General features: G+C 35.3%; 1 protein-coding gene across 15 annotated transcripts in view; it reads left to right on the top strand.

Moving 5' to 3' along the window:
* The window catches only part of SLC4A10 (solute carrier family 4 member 10), a 142,800-nt gene that overhangs the window by 72,427 nt on the left and 50,837 nt on the right, over window positions 1-19,536 (top strand). For all 15 annotated transcript variants that reach the window (XR_011726575.1, XM_071747527.1, XM_071747516.1 and 12 more), the window contains 3 exons: window positions 746-884; window positions 7,138-7,298; window positions 16,437-16,625. Coding sequence is in view for 14 of the 15 variants with exons in the window: in XM_071747527.1 (XP_071603628.1) it covers window positions 746-884; window positions 7,138-7,298; window positions 16,437-16,625 (489 nt within the window). In the remaining variant the exon portion in view is untranslated. The remainder of the gene's footprint in view (window positions 1-745; window positions 885-7,137; window positions 7,299-16,436; window positions 16,626-19,536) is intronic.

Raw genomic sequence — 19,536 nt, 5'->3', positions numbered from 1 at the left:
AAAATTCAGAGAGCTTGAGGATCCTATGCAGTGATGCTTTTCACTGCTAGATGGAAAACAGTGTAGCTTGTCTTTCAAACATGGTTGTAGAACAGAACTTAACTTCATTTAGACAGTGTTCAAGGAGTCATTGTGCTGTTCTGCTGGGTGATCAATTTTTCAGTTGACTGGTAACCTGGCCCCCATCAGCTCTCGTAAAGGACTTCTGGTTCCTCTCAGAAATCTAAAATACATTACCAGGAAAAATAACTGTATTTCTAGACTGTGTTTCATCTTCATTTGTTCATTTGATATTTGCATTTAAATAAGCAAATAGGATTTTATTGTTAAAGACTTAAAATGTTTGAGCTATGAACATTGCATACACATGTACATTAAAGTGCTCTGTGAGTTCTGGAAATTTTCTGAGTTATATGAAGAAAGAATAGTACATGTCCAAAATATATTTAGTGGTCTGCAGTGGAAGGCTATGAAGAAAAATAGCAAGTAATAGAAGTGTATATCACCTCCTGTCTTTAGATTAGTTTGTTTAATTAGCAGACTAAGCAACTGCAGCAAATAGAGATCTTAATGGGAAGATGTTTGTGTACAAATGCTCTCACAGTGTAACTCTAATCATGTTTTCTCTGTGGCAGTAATATGGATGAAAGAGTCTGAATAATCTTGTGAGACATTAGGCATTTGCTTGCTCAGGGCAAAAAAAAAAAAAATGTGTTCTGGACTTGATATTTTTATTTTTCCCCAGATACCCCATCACAGAGGGTGCAATTTATTCTTGGAACAGAAGATGATGATGAGGAACACATTCCACATGATCTATTTACCGAGCTTGATGAAATTTGTTGGCGTGAAGGAGAGGATGCAGAGTGGAGGGAGACAGCAAGGTGAGTGTTTTCATGAGTTTTAAAAAGTTGTCCATAGCTATGGGTTACTGGTGTATTGAGGAATGGTTTCAAAGCTCTGGCAAGCTCAGAAACAGATTTTGGAGATGAAGATTAAAAATAAAACCATAATTTTAATCCTTAGACTGCTAGTATTACTACAGCATTTGTCATTTCCCAGAGCCAAATGTTTTCATCTGGATTTAAGAAATATAGGTCAGAATGAATATCAAGGGGAAAAAATCAAAGTAATCATATCATGCATATGAATTAAAAATTACTGGGATTACTCATTTTGGCTCATAATTTAAAAAAAAACTTCCAGACTTCTGAATCATGGAGAAACTGATAAAATTGCCCTTATAAAAAGATTAAAGCAAAAATGAGATTTTTTTTTTGGTGCAAAAAGTTTTACATGTTCGGACTATGAGTTGATTTTGAGACTTTGAGTATTCAATGTTGGAGTGTTTTGTTTCCACAAAATTAGTGTGAAAGGACTGTTAGAGATTAGATTGCATTTCTGCTGAAAAAATAATATTGAACAGAACTTCTTTTTGCTTGCTTCTTTCCTTAAGCACCTAAATGGGAGAGATGACTTTCTTAGTTTCATTAAGACTTTACATTACCCAGCAATCCTTGCCTCATTCATATGTGGGCTGTTTCACATGAGTATGATGTTAGCTTTCCCTTTAATTTTACTGCTAATTCCTGCTTTCCTAGAGGGCCACAGAATTTTCTGTGATCTTTCTTTCTCTTCTGTGTCCACAGAAGGCATAGACAGATGCTAAATATAGATCTTTACATGTAGAAAATTCTCATATGGGCAAAATGAATGTGGTAGTGTTTATAAATAATCTTATTAATATTCAGAGAGGGAAAATCTAATGAAGTTGTCTCCAGTTGTCATTTGAAAAGTAAAAAAAAAAATTAAATGTTTAATGGAAATAAGATTGTTGAAAAAGGACATGAAGAAACAGCCTAGAAAAATATATTTTTTGAGCGCTGAAGATATGAGTGAAATATAATTGCTAACAGTAAAAATTTCTTTAGTTTTAAAAATAAGATGGAAACGTGTCTGCCATGCAGAAAGAAGTTCAAGAGAAATGATCTTTCTCAGTTTAGATCCAAATATTTGAGACAGTGTTTGACTGTGTGGCTGGATGTTGGAAGTGAAGGAGATGGCAGTGAAATGACCAAATTTAAAATGAAGGCAAGCATCAAAGTGCTTTGTCTGTGCAAATAAGAGGGTGTAATAATTTCCATCCTAAAAAGTTGGAAGAATATACATTTCATGGGTATGGTAAATCCCATCTTTCTCTGAATCTATCAAGTGGGTTGTTGTACTATAGCAGATACAGCAACGGTATTCAATAAAGGATAAAAATGGTCAGAACAAACAGGCCTGATGATCGTCAGATTTCAGAGCTATGCCAGGCTTAGAACAATATTTGAAAGTAAGAATAAAACAATATTTGAAAGTAAGAATAATTAGAGACTTGTAGCTAAGTGGAAAATTGGATAAAACTCAGTATGATGGTGTATCATGTCAGACTAACTTAATCTTATCATGTCAGACTTTTTCTGACAGAAAAAACAGTGGATCTAGTTCTTTTTTAGTAAAGCACTTGATATAATACAGGAGTTGGAATTTATTACTTAAACTCTATTCTAATGTAAAAATTATATGAGTGGGTAAAGAATTAAAATAAGAGGTACAGCAGGTCATGCTGAAAGATGAAACAATTACTGTGGAAGATAGTGACAGCTAACTTTTGAAGAATTAGTCTTACTAAATAGCTCTACTAGTGAATGACAAAAAATAAAATTATAGTAATGAAACTTTCCAGTAAGAAAATAGGAGGTATTGCTACTCTACAAATAGGTAAGGATATGCACAAAGGACAAGGTTATTTTGAGTAGAATAATACAAATGAGATGACATTTAATATACAAACTAATATCATGGATAATTCTCAATAGTAGTAATGAATTTAGAGCTTCAGAAAAACTGATTTGATCAAAAGTGTGATATGGAGAGAATACATTCTATGTCTTTAGAAATATTTGTAAATCTTACTGTCTGGATTCGGAGATAGAGCCAGGTACATGAATTTAAACACTTTTCTGGAATAGAAAAGAGTATGTAGTAAGGAGGATATTGGAAAGACGCTTTGGAACCAATGGGAAAGTGTTTAGACTTAAATTTTCATGAAACTGCACAGTTACAAAAATAAATCTCTGACTATAATTTAGAAAGCAAATTGTTAGTAGTGACTAAAAAATTAATGTAATATGGAAAAATTATGAACATGAAGTGAAAATGCATGTCCCCTGGATCAAAACTGTCTTCCTAGGTCACAAAGTCACAAAAAAATTAGGTTTGTTCTGCTTTTATCTAATATGTAGGCAGGCAAAAGCTCATGTAGAAATTTATATAGATGGTAAGATTACAATAATGAAAAACTCTCAAGCAGGCTGTAAGCAATTACATACTGCAGCTTTCTTCTTCAGACATAGCAAATTAAAAATAGATCATGTTCAACTCAGCCACTTCGTATTGTGCACCTAAATGTTGTACCTGAGCCTACAATGAAGTGTGCTCACTCCTTTATCAACTCCTGAAAAACTGGTGCAAATGTGACACATGTCTGTGTACACACACACATACTTAAGTAATATTTTTCCAGTAGTAACTTACATGGCTTAAACTCTTGTTGGCATGTTTTGTTCTAGCAAGAATAAGTATGCTATCAGAGGAACTGAACTGTGTGATTGATACACCTGTATCTGGTCTTGACCAGTAAAAGAAAACCAGATGAATGAAGCTGCTCTTCTGTGTGACTGGACACAACTTGGATAGCTCTAAATGTGTTCCAGGCACATGGGATACATGTGATGCGTGAGCTCATTATATGAGTGGAGTTGGTGGTGTTTTCTGGGAAATTATGAAAGGCTTTTATTTACTAACCATATCGATTTGTGTGCTTAAACTGCAAAAATAAATATATTCAAATTTGTCTTTTTCTCTGTGAAAATTGGTAAACTTGAGATCCATGTCTCAATTTGAATTTCAAAGCCACTTGAAGCTTGTACATGAATTCAGAGGGTTGTAAAAATGGTATTATGATTTTTAAAACTACTTGAACTCTTAGAATTGAATGAATATAAGATTAGAGATTTGCTTTATGTTTTCTGTCGCTGTTTCTCATTTGATATGTTAAGCAATGATTATCTGACATAACAGAGGAGTATTTTTTTAGAAGATAAAAGGTGATAAACATAATTTTCCCTTGATGAGATGAAGAAACTCATGTAATGCTTACTAAAATCAAAATAGAATTTCATTCTAGATGTAAACTTTTCTCAGCTGGGTATGATTTACATTTATGTACTAGCCTGTTGGTTCATTGATTAACAATGCATAGTAATGTATTTAAAAACAGAAGTTTTAGTAATAGTATGAAATTGGATGCAACCCATAGAATTATGTTACTCAGATTGGTTGGAATTCAGATAGAGATGATCATGATGGCAACTATGATTATTTGAGCATTAGTAATAGCTGCCTATGAATTTTTATGTTATGTGTAAGCTTTGATGTCTGACTGATACCATGAGCTCCATTTAAAACTGTTTTCCTGTTTATACTTGTCCGTATTTCCCTAGTAGGTTATGAGTCTGCCTCTGTCCAGTCTTCAGTCTTAATGAAACCTTCAAAAATATGTTTTCTCATGCATTTAAAATCTGTTTAGGATTGATCAGTATATTCCAAGTAGGTTATATCAGGGACAGACTGAAGCAGAATAATCAGATAAGCTATGCTGAAGACTTTATATGAAGAGAAGAAAATTACAGCCTGAGGTTTCTGGTGATATTCTTTAAGAATCTATGCTTGTATCATTGTTCCCAGGATATATGTAGCATGATTTTTCGTCTGTTTTTGGAATCACCATAGAAGATGATGGTAATATGCACTAAACCCAGAAGATTAAAATGAAGGTATTTTACAGGGTCTTAGGAGGCAGAAGTTTAAGCAGGACAATTAATGTGCTATATTTATGGTAATATGGCCACAAATATGTCTAGTGTATTTTTATCTTGGAAACATGAGCACCATGCATAAGCTAGGAGCAGCCACTTCTTAAGGAGTTCAAGTGCAACTGCAGAAGGAAAAAAGATGAACTTTTTTTCCCTCTCACATGTTTCCCACTGTAACTTTTTTAGTTTGGAAACATGAGCACCATGCTTAAGCCAGGAGCAGCCAATTCAAGTGCAACTGCAGAAGGAAAAAAGATGAACTTTTTTCCCTCTCACCTGTTTCACTGTAACTTGCCCAAGTTGCTTTCAAATCATGGCTTTGAATTTGGTGAGGTGTATTTATTTGTGTTTCGTGTCTATTTGGATATAGCTTGAAAATCTGTTTGGGAAACCTCATTTGCATATGCAAATTAAATATAATGGTTCAGCTTTGTGGAAGCATGTTTTTGTTTGTGCTCTGTCCTTCTTGTGGCTTCTTTTAAAGAATACAAAAGTAAAGGAGAGACTCTGGGAAGAGAAGAGAGATGTCAGTGGAGTGAAGAGCAGAAATCTGAAGGTCTTATGAGTTACTGAAACTGACCAGCACTGACCAGGGGAAATGCAGGGAAAAATGTTTAAATACAAAGAGGAAGACAGAACTAGACACTGTATATTGGATATTTTTGAGGAGCTGAGGAGCTGGGTAAAAACCGTGTGTAAATAATGGGATAGTAATTAGGAGACAGATGGTGCAGTTAGAAGAAATGGAATGCATGGGGAAGGGAGCAGATATGCTGGTGGTGAGTGGGTCACTGAAAGTAGTGGCTGCTTGCTGGATGGCATCAGAAGGGTAAGCATCTGGTACACAGAGACTGGAAGGAGGAAAGTATCTAAAACACAGCTACACATGCATATTTTGCAATTAGAAACACAGGTAGGTGGGCCAAGAACCAAACAGGACAGTTGTGTTTGTTACTGGGCTGTGAGGCTTGGTAAAGCTGGAAATTGCTCAGGTTTAGAGGTCTTAAGGATCTATGCTTCCCTGCTGTTTGGAAATAAGTGTGAAGGTGTTGCCAAGGTGTGAGGCTCTGCTTGACTTCTCAGCTGCCTGATTCATATGAAATAGCTGAGTGCTGTTGAGTGAAGTGGTAGAGGCTTGTGCTGGGGCTGCAGCTGTTCAGACCTTGCCAAGCTGGCAGGCTGCGTGACTCCACACAGCAACAGCTGCCTATGCTTGAAAGACTTAATAACTTTAATTCAAAAGACTTTTGCATATATCAACAGACTTTTCTGGGGTTTTGTTTGTTTAGTACTCTTTTAACATTTTAAATATGTGATTTTTAAAAGTAAACAATCTAGAAAGTTTATCCATCTGCCTAGTAACAAAAGACTTGATCCTTTCATGCCAGTTTCATGTAGCCTTTTACTTTACTCCAAGATTTGCACTGAATCTAAGATGCAAATGATACTCAAAATAGTGAGATATGATGCTGTTACTAGATTCTTAAATGTTATTTCATGTCATTCATAAATCTATTTTATCTGAGAAAGGCCTGTGCTTTGTAGATTGAATGGCTGTTCATTGCTGCTGTGCCTGTGAAGTTTTAATTTTAATCCAATAAAACTTTAAATGAAAAATAGCCTAAATTTTAAATAGTTTTATTGCCTTTATGTGCACCTTAGTGTAGTTAAGCTCAGTAACAAACTAAGAAAGTTTGTAACTGTCTTTTGTGATAATATTATGGTGGTGATAATGGATGCAGACAATGAAGTGTAAATATGCCAGTGTAAATATTGACTTCAAATGAAAAATGTCTCTGTGTTGTGTTTAGTTTGAAGTGAAGACTAAATACAGAGTGTTCTCACCCATATTTTTATTATGCATAGCTTTTCTTTTTTCTCTACCACAAATTCTTTTACTCTGTCCTTTTCATACTTCTTGTTCTATCATAGAAATATCATTGTATGTCAAAGAATTACTCAAAATTTTTGTAAAATACAATAATGATTGCTTAATACACTTCTCTTTTCATCTCTGTGGTTAGAATTTATCTCAAAAATGGTATAATACAGCATTGTATGAGAAGATGCAGGCAAGGGAAGTTTCTCACGATTTCCTACAAAGAAGGAATTAAGTGAGATCCAAATACATGTTGGAAAGCAATCTCTCAGTATTCATGGAAGCAATTTATTTTTCATTCCTACACATGATGGAGTTAAAAAATGGTTGTTTGTACAGGTGGCTGAAGTTTGAAGAAGATGTAGAGGATGGTGGAGAGAGGTGGAGCAAACCATATGTTGCCACACTGTCACTGCATAGCTTGTTTGAGCTGAGAAGCTGTATCTTGAATGGCACAGTTCTTCTGGACATGAGAGCTAACTCTATTGAAGAAATTGCAGGTATGTATTGATGTTGCATTTATTAGTTATGAAAATTAGTCATAAAAATCAGGTGCTTATGAAATTGCATAGAAGAAAGATATTGCATAATAATCAGTTCAGTTTCTGAACTCCTAGGAAATGTTTTATTTGATGTAGCAGAAAAGAAGCTAATTACCACACAAGTGGTAACTATTTTATTTATATTTTACATTCTGAGCTTGCTGTTTTCAGAATAAATGTTTACGTGAAGGAGGAAATTTAAATAGAGCAGATAGGACAGTCTGAAAATACTTCATTAAAACTGGCATGTTCTCTGCTCCTGCTGTGCCACCTCACATGGCAAATGATACAGGTGCTAACTTCCATAAACTGAATCTACTGCTATGCTAATTGCAGGCAATCTAGCTTTAAAAAATAAATTATAGGGAAGTATTCAACATAATTAAGTGACATGAAAACAGACCAGTTTAAAATGTATGAGAATTAAGGAAATTACTTGAGAATGGAATCAAGACCAATATATTAGTATAAGTTCTAAAAAAATGTTAAGATGCATCAGCTTCTTTAACTACAGAATTCTTTAGCTGAAGTTGATTGCATTTTTTCCAATGAAAGTGTATTTGGCAGTTGCAATTGTAGAGCTTTTAAGAAGAAGTAGAAAGCAAGAGACAAGATAATGGAGTCTTGTCTCCCCAAAGTGAGATTGTGACTGAATGCTCTTTTCTGCACTCCCGGAGTTTCCCCATAAAAGCTGTAGCTACTTAATACAGGGGATTTTTTTCTTATAGTGCCTTTGTTACTGGAACAAAGCAGGTTGTTAGGGGCTGTGTAGTACAGACCTATATTGCACATCCTCAAGTCCTAAAACTGGTTATGTGGCTGTGCTAGAATCACTCAGTGCAGTCTGGTGTGTTTATTTCCCTTACCAAATGCAACAGCTACATGAATTAGACAATTTACAAATTTTTTTTTTCATAGACAAGAACTGAACTCTTACTTTATAAAGACAGAGATAATACAATATTATTACAATAGAAATATATTTATGTTAGAATTTAAAGAATGATCATTAAAATGAAAACATGCTGTCCAATGGCTCATGAGCAGAGTCCTCATTAGCAGAGAAAACACAGAGCAAAGAACTGTACTGTTTTATAATCTGGGGTCTGTAATTTGCTGTTTATTTATTGAGAGTGAGGACTTGTCTCATGGTCATGATGGTTACTGGACTGGTATCCTTACATCTGTAAATCATACAATTGATATTTTATAAAAAATATACAAATATTGCTAATTTATACAAATGTTGCATTAGATTTATGGTATTCTCCATATTACAACTTTGCTTGAATATTAAATATGATGTAAAAGTTGTAAATTTGGGAAAAAAGCCCATGCACAGAGAAATGGTGCATGAGTGGTTGTTGGGGCCTTTTTGTAGCCCTGTTGCAGGCACAAAGAAGCATTCTAGTAGAAAATGGAAAATATACAAATAAAATTTGAAAACCTTAGTTTAGCTAATGGTGCAAAAGACAGAGCAAGAAATTTTGTAGCATTCAAGATTATCAAGAAAAGTGCTTTATGGGTGATATGTAATTCAGTATAAGGGCCAGAAAAAAGTATTTTGGTTATTTCCATTAACAGGTAAGGGAGATATTGTTCAGGGGGGTATGTTTAACAGTGGAATTGAAATTGTCTTAGCTACTGGTAGTTGCTTTTTTGCATTTATTGTTTCCATATTGTTTATGTCAAATTTACAAGATATTATTAATCCAAATCTGAAGAAACTTGTGTGGGTTTCTACTCTGTGCTGAGATTGATTCTCCCATGAATCATGGTCTGAATCAAAGCCTCATAACTTTTCTTGATAATGATAAAAGGTTAAAGATAAACAGGAAGAATAAAAAGCATATCAAGAAGTACTTAGATTAGCTGGCTTATGTTCTCTGGTGGGGTTTTTTTTATGGTTTTAAAAATATTTTAATTTTATTTCTTCTTCTTCTTTTTTTTTTTTTTAATAATTCATTAAGGTTTTCAACCTTGAGCTTCATATTTTCATATTATCCCTTCCAGAATGCGTTTCATTTAAGGAGGTAAAAAAAAAAAAAAAAAAGAAAGATTAACGCAATGGGAGTAACTTTTTTTTTCTTTTCTTTTGCTTATTTTTGGGAGATGTTGTGTAGTGAGAACATGATGAATTCATGTTTATAATCTCTTAATCCCTAGTTAGCTGTAGTAATTTTGTTTGTTTGCTTAGTGAAAATGTCCAAGGATTTGATCATTCACAATACTACTTTTGTTTTACAACTCATCAGAGATGTAAATTGTTCTTCAGTAGAGAATTTGATGAGTTACTGTAATGCTCTTTTGAATCAGTCCTGCTTCTGGGGTACCTCGATTTGTTGTTTAGGAAAACTTGTTTCTTCTCAGAAGAGGCTTCAGGGTGAATTGACACATACAATTTTCATTTTAAAAGTACCTGGTTTTGCAGCGGATGTGGGTGTTTTTTGTTTGTTGCTTTATTGTCTTAGTAGGCATCTCCTTCTGATAAAGTGATCTTACACATGATAAGGTTTGTACGCACCCTGCTTTGTTTTTGAGAGAGGATTTGGTTTTGTTCCCTCTGAAAATTTAATGAGGTAATTTGTTTTTCTTTAAATAACTTTGCAGCAGTTTCTTCTGGCAAGTGAATCATTCTGCAAATTACAAATGTTCCATGTCAGGTTTCCTTGAAGAGTTGCTTTTTTCCCTAGAAGTAAAATTAATATTCCAGTTGCTTTTGTCGATTAGTATTATTCATGTTGTACTAACACTGTTTCCTCATTCTCAATCAAGTTCCTTTGCAATTTGTTACTCCAATACTCCATACGTAATTCCTGCTTTCCAGTTCTTCCAAATTTTACAGGGTAGCACGCATTAGGCAGTGCTGTGAGGACAAAGGCTATTCATGTTGGTGACAAGCATGCCACTAAGATATCTGTGCTAGGTATGTTTGAAATTGGATAATTCCAAATAATATGACAGACTCCTTTTTTTCCTATGAACTACCACTGGACCTGAAATTAGAGAACTTGTGTCTCTCAGGAAGTCTTTTCTTGTCTGATCTACTCGGTTGCTATTACAGTTGTACTTACTGTGCAATAATAGCATATGATGCAAACACTGCATTCTGGAGTTGATGCGTATTCCAGTTGTATCTGACAGTCCTGACACTTCAGAGTTTAGAGAAATGGTTGCTTAACCTGAGGGCTTAAACTTGTTTCAGCATTCAACTTCCTTCTTATTTTACTTGCAGGCCATTCTTGTGTTAGGCTGACCCAATGAGTCCTGATGGTCACTTTTGGTTGTTCTTTTCAATGCTACTGCATATACTGCATGTAGGAGACTTTGCAAAAATGGTCCATGGTCTTGTTACTCTTATACTTGTGATTCATAGTTATTACTATAGGTTTTGTTTTTTAATGCAATCTGTTGGTAATTTTACTGCATTAATATAGTGTATCTTTTGAGAACAAATAAAGTAGTTGGGCATGTGTACTTCCTCTTTACCTGCCTTTACCTCCCTCTTTGTTAGGGAGAAATGTGTGTTGTGCTGGTTGGTAAAGTCTTGCTATCTAGCCTTTATTCCTATATGAAATTATCTTCCTGTAAATGCAGTCCCAGTCTGCATGTCCTTGGAAAATGTATACCTAATCTTCCTTGCTAAACTGAGATAAAGAATTCCAATTTGTTTTAGTCCAGGCTTTTGATCTAGAAGCACTCATTCATCAAGCCATTAAACTCTCAGCTCTTAGCCCTTGAAAAGTTTTATTAAAGTCTATGTTTTAGGGCCTTATTGGGTTTGTGGTAAAATCTACAGATGAAAAACATCTTCTCTACTGTTTGTATGGCTTTCAGAACATTTTGTATTTCATCCCTGGAAACTCTAATAATTCTGTGTAAAAATATTTTGGCACCAGTGATGTGGTGAGAATTTTTATATCATCCTGTCTTCCAGCATGTCCATTCTTTATTAGATTATTTTTCATTCCAACTGTCTCATTAAAAAATGACTTGATCTACAAGACTGTAAATTTCTTTGGACAGGCACCCAATTTTCTTTGTTGATAAAGAGCTTCTACATACCTATGATGCTGAATTCACAGACAGTATCTTACTATAATAGAGACTTCTCAGATTAATTTACAAAATTGCCATCCTGCAGCAAAACAGCATTTTCATCCTTGAAGCTTCTTAAATTTTTCTTAAATTTTGTTATATGGATTTTACTTTTCCCTTGAAAAGAGCTCGGTTCCTCTGCTGAACTTTATCCTGTTCAAAATTGCGTTTTTTAATTAAACATACTTTGGAGTTTTTTATTAGTATTTTAATTTTATTACTAATTATTTTAGTAATTAATTAGTAATTAATATGTGACATTGTTTCTTCAGATGTCTTTGTGGTGGCTTCTATATCAGTAAGCAAGCATTCCATGCACAAGGAATTCCTTTGAACATTTGATATAGCAATATTTTATCGATCACTTCTGTATAGAACATATGCTAAAAGGAAGTCTAAAAAATCTATGTAATCAAAACAATTTATTTTGGAACTTCTCTCTTGAGGATGTATTTGCCAGAATCTGGCTGCACCATTAGAGAGCAGCTTCACTGTGTTGTTCAAGTTGGCAGATGAAAATGTTCTCTTTTGATATTTTCATTTAGTTCCTTTGAAACCATGTAGATTCTCAGATTACCATCTGTTTTTTTTTGATTGTAACCACTGATTGAACCCAAAAGGTTCTTCTACTTAACATATGATGCCATTTTCTGTCATTTGGTTCAATAACTGTTTGGTCCAGCCTGTAATGGCAATACTTTTTTCACAAAATGAATCACAGATCTTGGTTTTTCTTGTAGTTGTGCGGAGTGCACCCTGAAGAAATGTCAAACCTTCTCAGATACAAACTGTGACTTCAGCATTACACAGTGGTGCTTTCACAACTTGCATATGTTTGAAGTATTGGACCCATTTATTTTAAATAGCTTAAATGTAATAGTGTTTTTTTTTTTTTTTAATTTTAAATATTACCATGCTTTCCAATCCAGAGATCTGACTGCTTTTTCCCAAGCAGTCTTTTGTGTGTTTCTCACGATCGAATTTTCAATCTGTGTAACAGCTTAATCTTGTGATTGAGGTCACTGGACTGTGCTCAGCTCAGGGCATTACCTCCCAAGTGTGCAATTTTATTGATTTTGGTAATATCATGTTAAGCTTTCAATCTGAACAAGTCTTCTTTTGCCTTTGTTTGCTTTAAGATATGTTACTCCATAATAATGATCTATTTAAACTGTCTCCAGTTTGGGTTTTATGTCACTGGAGACTTTTTTTTCAGCTGTGACACGTTGTGTTAGGTTTCTGACAGTGCTTTTACAGTAAATTTAACTTTTATTAAAAATGCTGTAAAAAGCATGGGATTGCTGGTGAGCAGTCTGCTTCTTTGTTTGACCCTACACCTGTCTCTCCTTCAGCTTTCACCTTCTCACTTACCCAGTTTTTTGCAGCTGTTTGCTTTATTTACAGCTTATCATCAAGTGATTACCTCTACAGAGAAACCTGTATCAGGTTTTGTTCCTTTGTCTATGGGCAAATAGTAAATTTTGTACTAACTTCTAAGTAGCAGGGCATTTCTTTGTTGTTTTGTATTTTCCCATGTTAATCTGGGAATTTTTTTAGATTGCACAAGTCAGTGTCAGCTTTTATTTTGTGCCTAGAGACAGAACCAGTGTCACTCATGGCACTTGTTCTTTTTAGAGGTGTAAAATACACTGTCTTGTGATGTCTCTAGTTTTCTTTTGGTAGGATCCACTGTAGTGTGTTAGCATAGCTCTGACTTACAAATGTGCTTGCTTTCTGAGCTGCAGGCTGAGAATTTTAGCCTTGTCTTTAAAATGTACAGCTTGTAAAATACTTGCTCTTGTTCTTCAGTAAAATTGCATGTTGTTACTTTAAAAAGCAGGCGTTTTTCACTTGCTGTCTTTTCTTTCTAAGTAATTTAGCTGAGGAGTTGAACGAAGTAATTTCAGGTGGAGATGGAAATAGCATCCGTCTCTCAGCTCACTGGAACAGCTCTGCCTCCTTGGATGAGTGAGCTAAATCCCCTGGCTTAGATAACGTGTTTATAATCACCATTGTAAACACTGTAAATGGGTCGTGGTCCACAACTGCAGCCCAAGAATCCTGATGGTTACTTTTCTGTGCTTCTAGTGCCTAACTTACTAGGGAAGTGTATTTGCAGGTTCCTATGAGAGACAGAGTAAGATAGAGTACAGAATTTCAGCTCACGGTTTTCCATAAAACACTGCTTTAGGCTTACTTGTGTTTTCTTCTCCTCTATCTTTAATGGAAAGAAAACAACCAGAAACCAAACAAACCTTGGCTTTTAAATTAGGTTTTGTAGTCAGCTGTCACTGCAATCATGACGCACACAAAAGCCCATGTGTTCTATTTTTTTGTTATTAGTCTCTTATTTTGTCTTGCAGTTGCACAGTTATAAAATTTGAAAGACTTAGAGGTGTAAATACCAGCAACTTTGCTGGTATATACTGAGTTTATTTTCATCTACTGTAAACTGTCAGTGCGAACCTATATCAGGAGAATATGTACCTAACAATTCAATGCTGACATTTCATCTGGTACACAGCTTAAAAAAAAAATTAAAAAAAACCTTTTTGGACTTCACGTTGTGTTTTTTGTTTTTAGGGGTTTTTTGGGTGTTTTTTTACCTTATAGCTTTTATAAATTTATTTGTGCAAATGAAAAATTATTTTCTTTTTACTGGAATTTTCTCTCCTCAAGTAGATCATCTCATCATCATTGACATCATCCTCAGCAGTTAATATATTTTAATATTTAATATGGAAAATACTGTAATTCCAGGAATGACACCATAGAAGTGGAGTTCCACTGATCTGTAAGCAAAGTCATGACCACAACACTAAATTTGCCTGTTCTAGAAGAGTCCTTTTTTTTTCAGTTTTCCTTTTGATTTCTGTTTTAGAGCAACCCATATAAGGTAATCTTGGTTTTTGCCTTTTCTACAATTTTTCTTTTGGTCAGTAGAATTAACAAATAAGGAGGAGAGGATCATTTCAATGTGCTTTAGCACAGATGCCCTAAGTTATATATTTATAATTAATTTTTTTTCCCCTGAAGATCTCCTTTCCTGTTACAGGAAGTACTGGCCAGAAAGTACGGTCTGGGGAACTGTGGCATGCACGTTTATGTATGCAGGGTATCTAAAGGCAAGATAATCTGCTCAGTGCAAAGACAGTTCCTCAAAAGGCAATAAAGATGAGCAGAAAAATGAGCATTTTTCTTGGAGCTGGAGATTTCTTCCCTTTTTCTTATGTGGTGCAAATTCTTGGATCCTTCTGAAAAGTTCTAGTGAAGACTTTCTCTTGAACTTATGTTACCTTCTCTTTTGCCTGTAACTCATCTTGCTGCAGTTCCTCTCTGTCTCTTACATGAGACTCTTGAGTAATAGCAACAGTCTATCTAGGGTGGGAGTGCAGAGATAACCTGCTTAATGGTGTTCAAGTTAACATTTCTCTCCAGGGTTCAGGGTTCCCTTCAGAGTCAGGTGAAGCACCCCAAAGACAGGTTCTGGCACACCACCAGACAGTATTATTCTTTGGCATATGCTGTTTGATCAGCACTGTTGTGAATATTTTTCAGAATGTAATTGCTGGAGAGGATCAAAGGCAACTTGAAAACCTCTGCATCACTCTGCATTGCGAGATGCAGAAACATTTCTCGTGTTTGTATCTGTTTGCAGCTGCATTTGTCATGGACCTAGCCTTGTCTTTGTGTGTCATCATAGATGTAAATTTGTTGGAAGCCTCTTCAGAATAACTGAAACAAGCAAGTAATTTGTTGTTCCACTCTTAAAGCAGCTATATTCATGATGCATTGGCTTGTTTTATATGGATATTCAGAGCTTCAGAAAAGCTATTGTGTATGTAAAATGTATACACAGTACATAGACCACTGTTAGCAATTAAAGTCTTAAGCAGCCTTTACTTAATGCCTTTTATTATATCTCTTTTCTTGCTCTTGGCAATTATCAAAATTATCAAAGACCTGATAAATTGTGTTTCTACTGTTGTTGCATCTTTTTCTTTTTTTTCTTTTTCCTGCTGTTCTTGCTTATTCACTGGGTTTACTGGTCAATAAGAATCTGACTCCAGCACAGAATCATGAGCTGTCTGGATTTCCAGAACAAGTTGTTTCTAACTCAGGTTATTATATCACTATTTTTATGCAGTACAGTTCCTTCCAACGAAGTTACAAGGACAGTGTGTACTTAAATGCTGTTCTACTTCATTTTATATAGAATTTGTTATTTTCCTTTCTTTTTCTGTTAAGTGTTATTACTGTTGCTGGCAAGATTTTCCAAAATAATGATAAAAAAATCCCCAATGAAATTCTCAACAATTCTTTCCTATTTTCTCTTTCTACCTATTTCTTTCCTGTTTTCTGCCAGTGAATGGCAAATATGCAAAGGGATCAGGTTCACTCACACCTCCATGTAATGACTCATGTACAGGAACAAGTACATCAGGCAGTAAAAGAAGCCTCCTATTAAGTACTTGTAAATAATGCAGCAAATTTTTCTGTATTGTCATATGTGAAATTTCTTTGTATTGTACAGTACTGATAACATTGTAATTACAGCTGTAAGAAATAAACAGCTAGACTGTGATATCCTGTGCTAAATGTAAAGGGAATAAAAAAGTTGTTTCCCCACAGCATTTGCAGTAAATAGGGTGGAAGTTTTTGGAAATAAAAGACACCTTATACACATCATAATCCTCAGTTTAAACGTGTTATGTATGGCAGCAACATGGACTGATTTCAGAATTCTATAGGTGACCTTGATTTGGGAACAACATATGTTTTGAGGGATTGACTTTTTTTACATTAATAGCATCATTTTGATTTTTTTCATTTTTTCTGAAACACTTTTAAATAAAACTTACATTTAATTGTATTGCATTAAAGGAATTGATACCTTTCATTGGTAATCCTGCAGGATAGCAACTCTTATTGTTGCAATTTTAAAATAAAATATTTAGTCTTTCCTCTCTTTTATTATGTTTCTATATTTGTTTTCAGATATGATTCTGGACCAGCAGGTCGGTTCTGGGCAGCTCAGTGAGGATGTTCGTCACCGAGTACATGAGGCACTGCTGAAACAGCATCACCATCAGAACCAGAAGAAGCTGAGCAACAGGATCCCAATTGTAAGATCCTTTGCTGATATTGGAAAGAAGCAGTCTGAGCCCCATTCCATGGATAAAAACGGTAACGTGTTGCTTTATTTTGTGTTCTGATCTTACACTAACATCTGCTTATTCAGTACTGCGTGTGCTTTGTACCCACAGCTTGAACTTGGTGTGATTCTGGCTCTGAAAAGCTACTGTGTAAAAGTGTCACCTTCTTCATGAGGGGTTCCTTTTATGCATGCAGTAACACCCCTATTTAAATTTGAGGTTTAGGTATCCTGGGCAATTCAGGGCTGTGCAGAGATATTCAAGGGAGCTAGCTCAGGTGTTGGAAGTAGGCTTAGCTGTTCAGTGTGCTTTTCTGTCCTGGGTAACAGCATGGCATGCTAATCCTGATGCAGCACAGCTCAGGTACACTTGTGGTGCTCCAGGCATACTGTGAGATCCTTCAAGCTGTGCTTGAGTATCTTCGCAGTTTTGCTCTGAGCTGTGGATGTGCTCTGTGAGTGCCAGAAATATGATCTGACTATTTTTGACTTCTGTTGACTAACCAGAACTTTAGTTAAAATGTAATGGATTGCTGGAAGAGTTTCTGTTACAGGATATGTACTGACTAGTGTTCAATTGGTGATTCAGATCTCATAGTTGAGTTTGAAGGGCTGGGAAATGAGAGAAACATTTTCAAAGAGATGCCACAATAGCTGAGCCCTGTTCCTTCAGAAAGTCACTTTTTGGAAAACCATGTTCATGAAAATAACAGAGCACATTTGCAGAATGGTTCCTCAGGAAAATACTGGCTTGACTTCTTTCTTTTGTGGTTTTACAGAAGCATTTATAAACTGTATTGTTGTTATAGATTAATCACAATGAACGGTAATTTCTTACTGACCCTTCCTTATTTACATAAGCACAGGCCTGCATTATGAAACTTGCATGCAATTTTTGCAAATATTTACAATTAATTGACTAGAATTACAGATTGTGGAATTACTGAATCTCTGTATCCAGTATCATCACAAAACCTACAACATTTTTGCTTGAACACTGTTGGACTATAGTGACTCTTATTCTAGAAATCCCCATGAAATCTCAGTCAGTCCCTTCTGCTGTCGCTGGTTCAGTGCCCTCCCCTGTCACCTGTGAGGGGGAGAGGAAGCAGTCACAGCCCAGGGAAGCTGCAGGGTGGGTGAGGCAGCTCTGTGCTGTGAGACCTAGAGCAGAAGGGAGAAGAGTAGTAGTGTGGCTGACCTGGAAAAATGGAGCTGTTGGTGTAAATATTAACTTAGGTTTCATGGGAGGACCTTCTGTTTCAATCATTGCCATATAAAGTTTTAATAATTCTAAATCTGTGTGCTTCCCTGAGGAAGACTCTCAGACCTAAAAGGCAACATACAATTTAATCTGAAAAACTTATTAAAAAGAAACATACTAATTATGCCAGAAGATCATTTTAAGAATAAGAAAAAATAGTATTTACTAAGTTGTGTGTGATTATACATATGGATACACAAGAGTTCAAGCAAGTAGGATGATTGTAAGTCCTTTTTAGGGCAACTTTCCTCTAGATTTGTGCAACTCTTGCTGATGACTTTAAATTAAATATTCAGGAGACACTTAAGGGAGTTACTGTTATAATGTTCCTATTCCTAAGTTTCCACAGGATGCAAAGGGGCACCCTGCATTCTATAGGCTTTTTGCACCGAATCTTATATACCAAATAAGCAGTAGGTCTCCTTAAAAAACCTCTCAAGGCAAACTGTGAAAGTATCATAAGCTCAATTTTGGTAACTTTCTGTGTCTGTTACTGGAACTAATGCAGTAATGCACTCCAGGAACACCTCACTTTTGCCTAGGTTTCTTCTGGGAATGTGTTAAACACACTAGTTTTATACACTGAGTGGTTAAGTAATTCTGTAAGTAGGAAGGCATATTCTGACAGGTTTTCATTTGACTTTGCTTATTTTGCAAGGTATGAAAATTCCAGTTGCAAGACATGAAAATTCCAGTTCATGTGCTTATGTGAAGACACCTCAGAGCACTCTGACCCCTGGTTAAAAAAAAATCACTCTGTCACTTTCACTGTGTTTATTTGAATTAAATTAAATGTGCCATAAACAATACAAATCTAAATAGTTTTAAGAAAACTTACACAAAGGTAAATCAACTTTTACTCTAAACTACAGTGAAGAGTTCCAACCCCAGTTTTTTTGGACACAGATGTGTCTTAATCAATTTGAAGCATTGCACTTCTACTTGCAGCCATTAAGTGATAATGTACGTTTGGCAGTCACCAGAATTGACCTCTTCAAAACAGATGATGGCCCTGTAATAAAGCAAAAAGGAGCTGGTTTAAGTTTCTTACCAACCATTGCCCTATTAAAGAGTCTGAATCTTATTTTCTGAAATGTACTGTTTGTAGTAGTTTTAGAAGACAAAAATTTAGTCTGTTTTTTAGATTTAAATGGAGTCACAATTTTTTCTCCTTACAAAACAACAGCGAATAAGGAGCTCATGGGCATAAAGGAGGGGGGGAAGAGATGATTCTGGACAGCTTCCGATTTTCAGGCACACTGATTTCTGCCTCTTCAGGCTTATTCTTTATTTCTCTGCCTTGCATACCTTGATGTAGTACGGGGTGTGTAAATTATGCAGGAATCCACACTGAAAAACTCAGCTTTCAGGAACTCTGCTGTCCTTGACCAGAGGTAGCAGTGAGGTTTCTGAGCATTTTCTTCTGCCGTTCCCTCATGACCCAAATGCTACAGTTCAGCTACAGTGTTATGCTCACTGCAGCTATGTATTTCTGTTTATCTTACTATAGACCATCTGTAGAAGCATCTCATAATAATGGAAAAATGAGTTGTTAAAATATAACTTTGGATCAGTTGAAAGGAAAAGAAAAATAAGCTAGAGCAAGATTCAGGGATATAAACACTTTATATTGTTGTCAAGGACATGCTGTGAGGCACATCTTTGTATCCTGAGGACAA

Source organism: Heliangelus exortis, chromosome 6 (genome assembly GCF_036169615.1).
Source record: "Heliangelus exortis chromosome 6, bHelExo1.hap1, whole genome shotgun sequence".
Taxonomy (NCBI): domain Eukaryota; kingdom Metazoa; phylum Chordata; class Aves; order Apodiformes; family Trochilidae; genus Heliangelus; species Heliangelus exortis.
Note: the sequence above shows the minus strand (reverse complement) of the source record. Positions and strands in the feature narration are given on the sequence as shown.